A 14,211-nucleotide genomic window follows, 5' to 3' on the forward strand; every position below is an offset into this window, starting at 1 on the left:
GTCAAACATTTAAGATGGTCGAAACTAATGCTTATAACTTAAAATAGAGGAAAACTGCATACACAAATGTCTAATAACAGATAACTCACTAAATAAATTATGTAATTTTATATGAGGGAATATAGCATAGCCATTAGAAATTATTCTTGAGAACAATGTTTAATGCTATAAATTATTAGGCATTTATAACATAACATAAGATATTTCTATAAGAAAAAAGTGAATGTGTGTGTGTGTAAATTTACCAAGAAAAAGTCTCCAAAGAAAAAAAAGAACTGTACACAACTGCTGCATTTTAGTTAGTATCTGCTTTTTGCAAGAGAAAGGGTTGGTAATTCTAAAACTACACCACTGAATATTCTAGGATTGAGGAGCTAAATAAATATATCTTTATTAACAATACTGTGATACCTTACAGGTAGAAAGAGGAGTTATTAATAAAAAAGGAGGAAGACTAAGTGAACCCTTTGGTCTTAGATTGAAATACAAGGTATAAGAATGATAAATATAGATGTTTTTACACACACATACACATGTCCATGAGAGGTAAATGGGCACGCAAATAAATATAAATGTCTGTGTATACATACTTACATTTCCTTGTTTTGTACACAGAGAGGGCCTAGAAGCAAAGACTCCCAAGTAGCAGTGGAATGCAGAAAGCACCCAGATTTTCTATTTTTGAGACAGGGTCTTGCTCTGTCACCCAGGCTGGAGCACAGTGGCTTGATCATGGCTCATTGCAGCCTTGACCTCCTGGGTTCAAGCAATTCTCTCACCTTGGCACCCCCTACCGTCCACCACCACACCTAGCTAATTTTTAATTTTATTTTTGTGGAGATGGGGTCTTGGCCTCCCAAAGTGCTGAGATTAAAGGTATGAACTACTATGCTCAGTCCAGATTTTAGTTTCTACAACCATCTCTAATAAAAGGAACCAAGGTTCTTATAAAAAAAAAAAAAATGGCTGATTCCAAGGCTGGGGTGATGGGGTGATAGCACAAGATGCCAGAATGCAAGGTAGTATTCAAGAAACACTGCGGTGAGTCTATGCTTATATAAATAAATAACTGAATAAAGTAAATAAATGGGGAAGAAGGGAAGTTCTTCCTTATCGTATAATTCCAAGAATGATTAAAATAGAAATTCACAATAGTAATTGTTCTGGGCAAATATCACAAATGGATGCTGCAAATAATGTTAAAAACTATGACAAGAAACAGAATATTTATATAATCTCAAAGTTATTTTCCAAAGTATATTTATTAATTACGAAAAAAAAGTAACTCTGTAGTGAAGAAGGCTGGCAGACATCACCTCAATTGTATAAAGTCAATATCATTGCCACACACATCTGTCATAAGCCTCCTGATACGATACACTAAGAGGACAAACCATCACTGCTGCCGTATTCTTGACAAAGAATACCACAAACTTAAATGTAATCATAATGGGCAAATCCAAACTGTGGGATAATTCCATAAAATAACTGCCTGGTACTCTTCACAAGTGCCAAGAAAGACAAGAAGGCTAAGGCGACATGACAACTAAATGCAATCTGGGATCCTGAATTGGATCATGGTACAGAGAGAGAAAGGGCAATTACTGGGATAAAATTCATATTGACAAAATTTGAATAGGTCTGTAGATTTGTTAATAGGACTGGACCAACACTGAGTTAAGTTGTTAACTTTTGGGGAGGTTGGGTAACAGGTATAAGAAAATTTCATTGTAGTATTTTGCAAATACTTGTAAGCTTGAAATTATTTCAAAACAAAAGTCTAATTTAAAAAAAATTAAAAATTCATTGAAAAAAAGAAAAGAGTCTCATATTCATGTGAGTGAAGGTATAATTACTATGAATGACTTTAATTTTAGTATGCTGCTTTTCCAAATTATCTACAATGAAGTGTACTATTTTTATAATTAAAGAGAAAATGATTTCTCTTTAGATGCTATTTAGAAGGATCAATCATATTTAAGGAATATAAATATTATCCCAGACACTGTATATAAGATATATGTAGATATATATACTGTATAAATATATATACTGTATATAAAAATATCTAATAGAGGCTAAAAAGTATCTGGCTGAATCCTTTTCCTTAAAAGTAAATTTAGAAACAGACTCCTTTAAGAAATTTCCTAGATTATTATCTAGTTTTTGAATCATTATTGACTGAGTGCTAAAAAAGAATCAATGAACTGATCACACAATATAGGTTTTAGAAGTAATCTACATACAAAAATTATAACGTACAATCAAAATATCTGTAAATATAAAAACTTAATTTATCTTGCCATTTCTCTTCAACCCTTTCTGACCCCAGAGTTCATTAACAAGTCAGTGTTTGAGAGAGGAAAGGAAGTTATAGGAAACACAAATGAGTATCCAGGGCAACAGCTAAAACTTTAGGACCTTTAACCTTTGTGAAGTGTGACTAATAAGCAGTAGCAAATCACCTTCCTCAATAAGTAAACCATGTGTTAGTTACAAAAGAGTGTAAAAACATGTTATATGTTTATTATAGCCTTACTTCCCTTCCAATTTTTGATAACTTGAGCTTACTCTCTCTTTTTACAGTACTTCTAGTTTCTAAAACAATAAAATTGTTATTTTTGATAATAAAAACACTTGAGGTTAATTTTAAAACATTCAAACATTTAAGAACAGCATAAAGAAGAAATTAAAAATCACCCCAATTCCTGCTACCCGGATACAGCTACTGTTAAACTTTTGGTGGACACCGTTCTGGATCTCCTCTCTGGGTATATATTCATATATAGATATGGACATTCTACACAAATGTAGAGTTCATAAATGGAATTGTAATATTTTGTAGTATTCTAATAACCTGAGAGATACTTAGGTTATTTCCAAGCCTTAACTTTGCAAATCATTACATAATGTATATTCTTGTATACATATTTATATAGACTAATTTACTCTACCTTTAAAGATCTTAAATCTTTTGAAAATTTAAAAAATGGGTTTTTATGAAAAAAAAGTTTAAAAACACGTCCAAAAAAGGTATAAAGTAGAAAATCAAAATCCTTTATAATCGCAATCCTTTAGGTATTCTTCCCCCACCAAAACCAGCTCCTCTGACAATCATCCCCCAGTAATGCCAGCTCCATGCTTCTAGTTGCTATGGAGAAAAGCCTTGAAATCATCTTTGGTTCCTTGCTTCCTTAAAAACCCTTGTTCAATTCATTAGAAGAGTCTGTTAGTTCTCCTTAGAAAAATATTTAGTATCTGACCAATTTTCGTCAACCTCACCCATTACTAACCTGATCAAACCACCATCATTTTATTGTCTAGCACTAGAGCACTTAAGGTATAAAAAGGTCATTAATATGGTTTCAGATTCCACATTGCAACTAACCTTCAAGAAATATCGCTTGTCAGGTTCTAGTGTAGCATTAAAGAAGAATACCCACAATTACCTGAAAAGGCTATAAAAATACTCTTCTCTTTTTAAACTGTTTACCTCTCTAGGCTGGATTTTTTTTCATATACTTCAACTAACACATCCTATTGCAATAGACATTTTATGTTGATTGTAAAAGAAGATATATAAACCTAGTTGATCTCTCATAAGTTGGATATTAAAGATACTTGCAAAATGTAAAAACTGCCATACTTCTCACTAATTTTTTTTTATTGTTTTAACCATCTCTTTCGACCTTTTTTACAATAAACCTCCTGGATATTCCTTGAATATACCAAGTAACTTCCTACATGAAAACGTTCTTAGTGTTTGAATACACACCTGCAGAGACCCTATGGTTTACTCTCTTCTTTCATTTTTAGTTAAATGTTACCTTACCAGTGAGATAGTTCCTGAATACCATATTAAAAAACAGTACAAAACATTACCCTCCATCTTTCTCTTTATTTATTTTACCATTCTTTATTTTTTTAAAGCAGTTATTTAAAAATGCCAGTTATTACCTATTAATTTATATTCTAAATTGTCAGTCTTCCCCAACTTGAGTGAAAGTCCACAATAGAAGGGACTCTTCTGTCTTGTTCATTATTATATGCTCAGTGCCTAGAAAAGTATCTGGCACATAGTTTGCCTTCAATATGTTTTAGTAGAATGGGTGACTAAAACTGTCATCTTATTTCATTTATATTTGTTTTTACTTTGGAAATTCTTGGTATGATCAACCAGTTGTTTCTCAACAATGATACCATAAAGTTGTTAAATGCAAGTACATTTTATCCTAAAACTAGAAAAAAGAGGGCAGGAATGATGGGAGAAAACACACATAGATATTAGAAGTGACTTTCATACCTGACATACTCTGAGAGCTTGGTCCAAGACTGTTTTGGTATCAGTGTCATAATCTGGGCAGGGTAGCATAGCTCGGCTGAGATGTGCCTGTAGTAGGAGATGTGCTTTGGTGTGAGGGCTGTCAAATGAATGAGGATTTAATTCAATGGGAAGACATTTTGCCAGTTCACTATTCATATGATCTTCATTGTGTCTCACGGGTAAATCTGTATACTCTTCTGCATCCTGAAAAAAAAAAAAAAAAGCCCCACATGGTTGGATCAAAGTATAATCAATGTACTTCTTTAGTTCTACTGACATTTAAAACATGGCTCAGAAAAATCATACAATAACTATATCCCTTAGAATTTTGCTTGTTCAATACTATCATAAGCAATGTATTAGTGATAGTGAGTTAGGTACAATCTCTGTGAAATTCATGAATGTTCCTTTGTATTTACAGTCAACAAAAATAATAGAGTATTTACTAGTCATCACACACTATGCATGACACTGGGGCCACAGCAGTGAACCAGAAATTGAGAGTTCATCAGGGAAGGTAGATAAAAAAATTCTATAAAGTGTAATAAATGTTATGATACAGTAAAAGTACACAGTGTTGAATGAAAATTCAGTTTGGGGGACCTTCTTATTTTAGAGGGCAAGGGACAGCCTTCTGAAACAGTGATGTTTAATTTAAGATCTTGTGAATGAATGGAAGAAATAAGACCAGGCTGGAGAAAGGGGCAAGGACAAGACTGGCAAGATGAGAAAAGGGTAAAGAGCAGAATTAACTCACTATTTATTGTAACCAATTAGATCACACACAGAGTCAGATTGTTCTGGAATGTTTTCATTTTCCATCTTAGATTTTTAGGGTACAGTAGTGAAAAGTAGTCTGCATGATATCAGTCAATAAGTGCCAACTGAACCTACAAGCGAAACTAGAACTGTTGGGTTAAAAAATAGACTGATCTATTTATTAGTGTTTGTTGTGAAACAAAAATCATATTTTCCAAATATGTAGTTATTTGAGATTGTCCATGGATGTTGATATGAATCCTACATCAGACATAGCATTAATTGGATATGTTAATATTCAAACAGGGGCTGGATTTATCCTCCTACTGCAACTGCCCCTTCCTCCAAAAAAAAAAAAAAAAAAAAAAAAGACAAAACCTATGAAACAGCGATCTTCAAGATGCTGAACATAAAACTATGAAAGACAATGATCCCTGATACATAGAAAACAAACCAGGTGAGCCTTAGCATTGCCTGAGCTTACTGCATGGCGAGTTACCATACTGTGGTGTAGTGAGAGGAAATCCAGGTACACCTAGAGGACTCCCTGTATTGAGGCGATGAAGACAGCCTTGCCTCAGCAGAGGAGAGTAATTAGCTCTAGGACAAATATTACTCTAGCCTGCCGAGCAAATTAAAATAGCAACACCTAAAATGATCAAACAGCTTCCAAGTAAATTAACTGCATTCCAGAACAGAGTTCAAGAAGATTTATAGGAATACAAAAAATATACTACTCAAGAAGGTGAAATTCACAACGTATGGCATCCAATTAAAGATTATCAACTACGCAAAAAAGCAGGAAAAGAGGATCTATAACAAGGAGAATAATCAGTCAATGAAAACTTAGGAGTGACATAGATCTTAGAATTAGCAGACAAAGAAAACAGTTGTTGCAACTGTATTTTACATATTTAAAAAGTTACTGACAACTACTCAATTCAAATTTCTAGAGATGAAAATTTCTGGAGATGAGATTTTTCATCTCAGACATTTTGTTTTTTATGAATTTTATTAATGGAAGAATACATATTGAAGAAGAAATTCATAAACTTGAAGACATTAATAGAAACTATTAAAAATGAAATACAAACAGAAAAAAGAATTAAAAAAATCAACACAACATCAGTGAGTTGTGAGACAACTTCAAGTGGCCCAATGCACAGTGTGGAAGGAAGGGCAGAAAAAAATTTGAAGAAGTAGTCACTGGAAAAGTTTTAATTTGATATAAACTATAAATCTATAGATTCAAGAAATTCAACAAATCTCAAACAAAGAAAACTGAAAACTATACAACCATAATTAATCACTACTGAATTGCTCAAAATCAGTAATAAATAGAAAATATGAAAAGCAGCCAGAGGAAACACTATGTTATATACAGTGAAAGGAAGATAAGAAAGCAAGTTGCTCATCAGAAATAATGCCATAAGGCAACAGTGAAGCAACATCTTTAATTTACTGTAAGAATAACAACTGTCGGGCCGGGCGCGGTGGCTCATGCCCGTAATCCCAGCACTTTGGGAGGCCGAGGTCCGCGGATCACGAGGTCGAGATTGAGACCATCCTGGCCAACACGGTGAAACCCCATCTCTACTAAAATTACAAAAATTAGCTGGGCATGGTCGCGCGCGCCTGTAGTCCCAGCCACTCAGGAGGCCGAGGCAGGAGAATCACTTGAACTTGGGAGGCAGAGGTTGCGGTGAGCCAAGATGGCGCAACTGCACTGCACTCTGGAGACAGAGCAAGAGTCCATCAGAAAACAAAAACAAAAACAAAAAAAACCCAAAACTGAATAAATAAAAAAAGGAAAAGGAAAACAACTGTAAATTTAGAATGCTAAAATTCAGCGAAAATAAATATTTCAGAAGTGAAGAATTTTCAAACATACAAAAACTGAAATAATTCAGCTGATGCGCTTAATGTTAAAGTCATTGTTCAGGCAGAAGACAAATTATACCAGATTAAAATATGGATCTACACAAAGAAATGAAGAGCACTAAAAGTGGTAATTTCATGGATAAATATGTAATAATTTGTTATTACTATTTTAATATCACTGAATACAAAATGATTGTTTAAACAAAAATAATAAATACACATTATGGAGTTTACAATACATGCAAAAGAAAGATATATGACACAATAGCATAATTTCTGGTAGGGGAGAAACAGAGGTATAATATTCTGAGGTTCTCTTATGATACATGAAGTCTTATAATATCATCTGAAGATAAACTGTGATGGTCAAAATGTACACCATAAATCCTAAAGCAATCACTAAAATAGCAAAATGCAAGAGTTACAGTTAGTAACTCATCATAGAGGATAAGAAGTAACTAATCTACTCTCCAAGAACTAAAAATGGAACTAACTACCCCTTGACTGGGCAGCTCCAAAGGAAAAAAAAATCATTGTATCAAAAAGGTATCTGTACTTGTATGTTTATTGTAGCACTATTCACAATAGCAATGTTATGGAATAAACCCAAGTGTCCATCAATGGATAACTGAATAGAGAAAATGTGGTATGCGCCATGGAATACTATGCAGCCATAAGAAGAATGAAATTATGTCTTCTGCAGCAATATGAATGGAGCTGGAGAACATGTAATCCCACATGTTCTCACATATAAGTGGGAGCTAGACAATGGGTATACATGGACACACATACACGCAGAATTAATAGACACTGGGGACTCCAAAAGGAAGAAGAGTGGGAGCGAGATAAGAATTGAAAAATTACTTATTGGGTACAATGCTCACTACTTGGGTGATGGGTACAATAGAAACCTAAACTCCACCACACAATACATTCATGTAACACACCTGCACAGGTACCACCCTGAATCTATAAAAAATGTTTTAAAAATAAATAATTAATCCACATGAAGGTAAAAATAAAGAACAAAAATATAAAGAACATACTTCACATGGAGCATGTGAAATATGTTTTCATATCATAATGAAATTAAATTAGAAATCAACAACAATCTCTGGAAAACAAATATGATTATATACTTAAACCTAAGCATATCAACAGTCACATTCAATGTAAATGGTCTAAACAACTCCAGTTGAAGTCAGACATTATCTACATAATAAAGCATGACCCAACTAGAGTTGTCCCTTGGTATCCATGGAGGATTGGTTCCAGGACCCCCTGCAGATACTTAAATCCAGATATCCAAGTCGCTCATATAAAATATGTAATATTTGCATATAACTTACACATATCCTCCTGTATACTTTAAATCATCTCTAGATTACTTATAATACCTAATACAATGTAAATGCTATGTACATAGTTGTTATACTGTATTGTCTGGGGAATAATGACAACAAAGAAAAGTCTATACATGTTCAGTACAAATGCAGCCATTTTTTGGTTTATGAATATTTTCTATCTGCAATTGATTGAATCTATGAATGCAGAACCCATAGACACAGAGGGCCAACTATATATGTTTGCCCACTACCAAACACACACTAATATACATATATAAATACATGTATGTATGTGTAGATATGTACATATTAATGTATAGAGAGACAAATATGTTAAAAGTAAAGGAACAGAAAAAGATATACTATGCTAACAGTAGTTCAAAGAAAGGCAGAGTGGCTATATTAATTTCAGACAAAGTAGATTTCAGAGCAAAGATTATCATCATGGATAAAGATGGTAACGTCATAACTATAAAGGAGTCAATCAGAAGGACATAACAATCTGAAACATTTATGTTCTGAATAACAGCTTCAAAATCCGTGAAAAAAAAAGTGTAGAAGTACATGGAGAAATAGAAAAAAAAACAGTATTGCTGAAGATATCAATACCTATCTTTCAATAATCACTAAAGTCAAAAAATCAGCAAGAATATAGAATTGAACAACACTGTAAACTAAGCTGACTTGATTGACATTTATAAAACACACAACCCAACAACAGTAGAATATATTTATTCTCAAGAACACAGAGACTATTTACTGAGATCATATTAGCGGGCCATAAAAACAAATTTTAAGTGATACTTTGACTGCAAGAAAATTAAATGAGAAACCAACGACAGATCTCTGGAAAATCCCAAATATTTAGAAACTAAGTAGTACACCTCTAACTCATGATTGAAAGAAAAAATAAAACAGGAAATGAGAAAGTATTTTGCACATTCATGAATGAAAATAAAAACATAATGTCTCAGATTTTGTGGGACATCACTGGAACAGTACTTAGGAGGGATTTATAAAACTAAACATCTATATTAGAATTGAAGAAAGGTCTCAAATAAGTGACTTTTGTTTCCACCTTAAAAAACTAGAAAAAGAACAGTAAATTAAGTCCAAATAAGCAAAAGAAAGGAAAGAATGAAAATTAAAGTGAAAATCATTGAAATAGGAAACAAATATAATACAGAAAACAAATGAGACCAAAAGCTGGTTCTTTAAGATCAACAACACTGATACTCTTCTAGCAAACAGATCAGGGAAAAAGGAGAGAAGACATACATCAGTATCAGGTATAAGAGGGGTGACATAACTGCAGATTTTACAGATATTAAAATAATAATTAAAAAATAATATGAACAGCTTTATGCCTTTACCTATAAAAACTAAGATGAAATAGATAAACTGCTTGAAAGACACAAAACATTAAGAAGAAATAGAAAACTCAAGAAGAAATAACCTGAAAATCCTTACATGTATTAAAGAAATTCAATTTGTAGTAAAAATCTTCTGACACAGAAAACTCCATGCCCTGATAGCTTCCCTGGTGAATTCTATCAAACATTTAAGAAAGAATTAAAACCAATTCTGTAAGAACTTTCCTGGAACATCAAAAAGAAAGAAATATTTCCCAACTAATTTGATGGCACCAGTTCTGTTCGTATGCCCAAACAAGACAATAACATTAAAGGATAAGAAAACCACAAAATATCTCTCATAAATGTAAAAATTCTAAACAAAATTTTAGCAAATTTAACAATATATAAATAGAATAATACATCATGACCACATGAAATTTATTCTGGGGATGCAGGATTGGTTACACACTCAAACATCAATAAATATAATTCATCTTATAAATAAACTTTAAAAGAAAAACCACATTATCTCAGTCATTCAGAAAAAAAAATCGGACAAAGTTCAACATCCATGCCTAACAAAAACTCTCAGCAAACTAAAGAAGGTTACTTTCTCAACCTCATAAATGGCACTTCTTTTTTTTTTTCATTGTTTTTTTGAGATGGAGTCTTGCTCTGTCGCCCAGGCTGGAGTGCAGTGGCACCATCTCAGCTCATTGCAAGCTTCACTTCCCGGGTTCAAGCAATTCTCTTGCCTCAGCCTCTCAAGTAGCTGGGACTACAGGCACATGCCAGGACATCTGGCTAATTTTTTTATTTTTAGTAGAGACAGGGTTTCACCGTGTTAGCCAGGATGGTCTCGATCTCTTGACCTTGTGATCTATGAGCCTCAGCCTTCCAAAGTGCTGGGATTACAGGCGTGAGCCACAGCGCTGGCCATAAATGGCACTTCTGAGAAATCTATGGCTAACATTTAATAGTGACAGACTGAGTGTTTCTCCCCTAAGATCAGGAACAAAACAGGAATTTCTGCTTTCACCACTACTACTAATTCTTCTCTTTTAAAAAAATAGATATAGGGCCTCACTCTGTCGCCCAGGCTGAAGTGTAGTGGCACAATCATAGCTCACTGTAGCCTCAAACTCCTGGGCTCATTATCCTCCCACCTTAGCCTCCAGAGTAGGCATGCACCACCATGCCTAGCTAATTAAAAAAAAATCTTTTTTGTAGACTTGGGATCTTATTATGTTGCCGAGGCGACCTCAAACTCCTTGCCTCAAGCAACCTCCTGCCTTAGCCTCCCAAAGCGCTGGGATTACATATGCGAACCACCATGTCTGGCCTGCTGTTACTATTTCTATTCAACATTGTACCACAGGTTCTAGCCAGTGCAATCAGGCAAGAATAAGAAATAAAGGCATCTAGACTGGAAAGGAAGAAGTACAACTATCTTTATTTGCAGATGACACGGCCATCAATATAGAAAGTCCAGTGATATCTACAAAATAAGTTTGGCAAGTGTGTAGGATACAAGATTAACATACAAAAATTGATTGTGTTTTTCTGTATATTTGCAACCAACAATCAGAAATAAAAAAGGAATTCATGATAACATCATATATATGAAGTACACTTAGAGATGAATCTCATAAAAATATAAAAACCTGGACACTGAAAACAAAACACAACAAAAACACTGCTAAGAAAAAAATAAAGAGGATCTAACTAAATGAAGAGTTATACCTTAATTCTCCCAAATTTATTTACAGATTTAATACAATTTCAATTGAAGCTGTAGCAGGCCCTATTTTGTGTGTGTTAGAAATTGACAAGTTGATTCTAAAATTCATATGGAAATGTAAAGGACCTAGAATAGCCAAACGCGCTCAGGATAAAAAGACCAACGCTGAAGAGCTAGCACTGCATGATTTTTTTTTTATAGTTTATGTATTTTAATAGCAAACTTACAGGAACAGCACACAAGACAGACAACAATAAAAACGTACTTGCACGTAGGACAACTCAGAAAAATACAGTGAATGGACGGAATCTACTGTATGATAAAAATGCAAAAACACCATTGCTGTCAATAAGAAATTTACTTGTTTAAAAAAAATCTGAATCCTGGTATTGTCCAGAAAAATTTAACAAGTTTATTTATAATTATCACAAAGTTGAACTGCTGAAACTTGTTCACTGAAACATTTTGATTTGCATTAATGCTTTATATTTCCACATTTATATTAAAAATTCACATACAAATAAAAATGGAAAAACTGCCAATACCTAATTTCCGTCCCCTATTTTTTCATTCGCAATCATATACTTAGGTACCTCTTGATCCCATGGAAAAAAATATCTAGCATTCAGAACTACCATAACAGGAAGAAGATAATTTTTTTTTGAGAATGAAATATTTCCCATCATGATGGATTCTTAAGCATGTTCTCCACGAGCACTACATGACTTACAAAGCTACACTAAGCAAAAAGTATATATTGGAATTGAACAAGGAGTCCCAAAATAACCCACATATACATGGGCAACTAATTTTTGACCAAGGCTTAAAGGCAAAGCAGGGGAGAACAGTCTTTTCAAGAAGTGGTAGTAGTCCAGCCCGGGCTACAGAGCAAGACTCCGTCTCAAAAAAAAAAAAAAAAAAAAAAAAAAGAAGTGGTAGTAGAATAACTGGGTATCCATATGCCATAAAAGAATCAACTTCAATCCGTATTTTATACCATAAAGAAATATTCCCTCAAAATGTATTATACACCTAAATATAAAATCTAAAACTTTAAAGCTTCCAGAAGAAAACATAGAACATCTTTGTTATCTAGAATTAGGAAAAAATTTCTTTGATCAGACAGTTAAAACATGACCCATACAAGGAAAAAAATGATAAACTGAACATCACTAAATTTAAAAGATATTGTTAAAATACTAAAAATATAAGCCACAGAGTGAAAATACCTGCAAAGCATATATCTGATCTAGGACTTGTATCCAGAATACATAAGGTTTTCTCAAAGCTCAACAATGAGAAAACAAACACCCCAGTAAAAAATGGGAAAAAGACTTTAACAGATACTTTATGGAAAGATGTCTCATATCACTAGTTTTAAGAAAAATATAAATTAGAATGGCCAAAATTAAAATAACCGTTGACAGAGCAAGTGTTGGAGAGAATGGGAAAGAAATGGAAATTTCATGCATAGCTGGTGGGAATGTAAGATGTTCCGATTTCTTTGGAAAAGGGTCTCATGTTTTCTTAAAAAATTAAACATATACCCACCATATGATCTAGTTATTCCATTCCTAGGGATTTACTCAAGAGAAAAGAAAGCATATGTCCATACAACAAAGACTTGTACACAGTAGTCGGCAGGAGCATTATTTGTAAAGCGAAAAAAAAAAATCAGAAAAAAAATTAAATGTCCATCAACAAGTGAGACGGTAAACAACTGTGTCACATCCACACAATGGAATTTTTGCAATAAAAGGAATTAATGATTGATGTTTGCCAGGACACGAATGAGCATCAAAATAATTCTGTTGAGTGAAAGAAGCCGGACCAAAAAAATAAAAAATAAAAAAAAGGAATACATACACTAGGATTTCATTTATATCATACTCTAGAAAATGTAAATGAATCTATAGGGACAGCAAACAGATTACTAGCTACCTAGGGAAGTGGTCATGGTGGGAGGGGTGTTCATAGAGAAAAATAAGACAACTTTTGACTTGTACTCATGGATTCTTGTCTATGAAATAAGACTTAACGATGGAAATCTTAGAGATTTAATTATTTGGAATGTAGTAATATGAAACAACTGGAATATTCTGCTATCTATGCATAATGTCTGCATGTTTTTGTGCTTGACTGAAAATTTCAGAAACCCGTGCCCATATTACATGCCAAGTATATGCTACAGAAGTACTAAAAAGTGGGCCAACGACAATAGTATTAAATCCTTATGAAAAAATTTAGACTATATTAATAGGAAACTTCCTATATCAAAACTTTGTATGAAATAATTTAATAAATATTTTTGAGTATCTGCCATATGCCATTGTAGACTGCTGGCACAGTCAAGCTCCCTAGTGTGACAGACAGACATTATTCAATCAACTACATACATAAATGCAAATTTGATATGGTGACAAGTGCTATGAGGAAGAGATACACAGAAATGTGACAGAGTTCAGTAAAGAAATTTGACCAAGTTAGGAAGGTTAGGAAGGCTTTCTGAAGGAAAAGACATTCAAACTAAGATACACAGGATGAGCAGATATTAACTAGATTAAAAGAGAAGTGAGGAGTATTCTAGGAATAGTATACAGTACTTCTCCCTTATCCACAGGGGATACATTCCAAGAACCCCAGTGGACATATGAAACTCTGGATAGTAACAAGCCTTATATATACTATGTTTTTCCTATATATACGTGCATACCTATGATAAAGTTTAATTTATAAATTAGGTAGAGTAAGAGATGAACAACAATAACTAATAATAACATAAAACAATTATAATAATAAATTAGA

General features: G+C 33.3%; 1 protein-coding gene across 2 annotated transcripts in view; it reads right to left on the minus strand.

The window, feature by feature from the left end:
* ASCC3 (activating signal cointegrator 1 complex subunit 3) overlaps window positions 1-14,211 on the minus strand; it is a 367,582-nt gene that overhangs the window by 28,367 nt on the left and 325,004 nt on the right. For both annotated transcript variants that reach the window (XM_008007491.3, XM_008007490.3), the window contains exon 37: window positions 4,304-4,528. In XM_008007491.3, the coding sequence (XP_008005682.3) occupies window positions 4,304-4,528 (225 nt within the window). The remainder of the gene's footprint in view (window positions 1-4,303; window positions 4,529-14,211) is intronic.

This window comes from Chlorocebus sabaeus, chromosome 13 (genome assembly GCF_047675955.1).
Source record: "Chlorocebus sabaeus isolate Y175 chromosome 13, mChlSab1.0.hap1, whole genome shotgun sequence".
In the NCBI taxonomy this organism is placed as follows: Eukaryota; Metazoa; Chordata; class Mammalia; order Primates; family Cercopithecidae; genus Chlorocebus; species Chlorocebus sabaeus.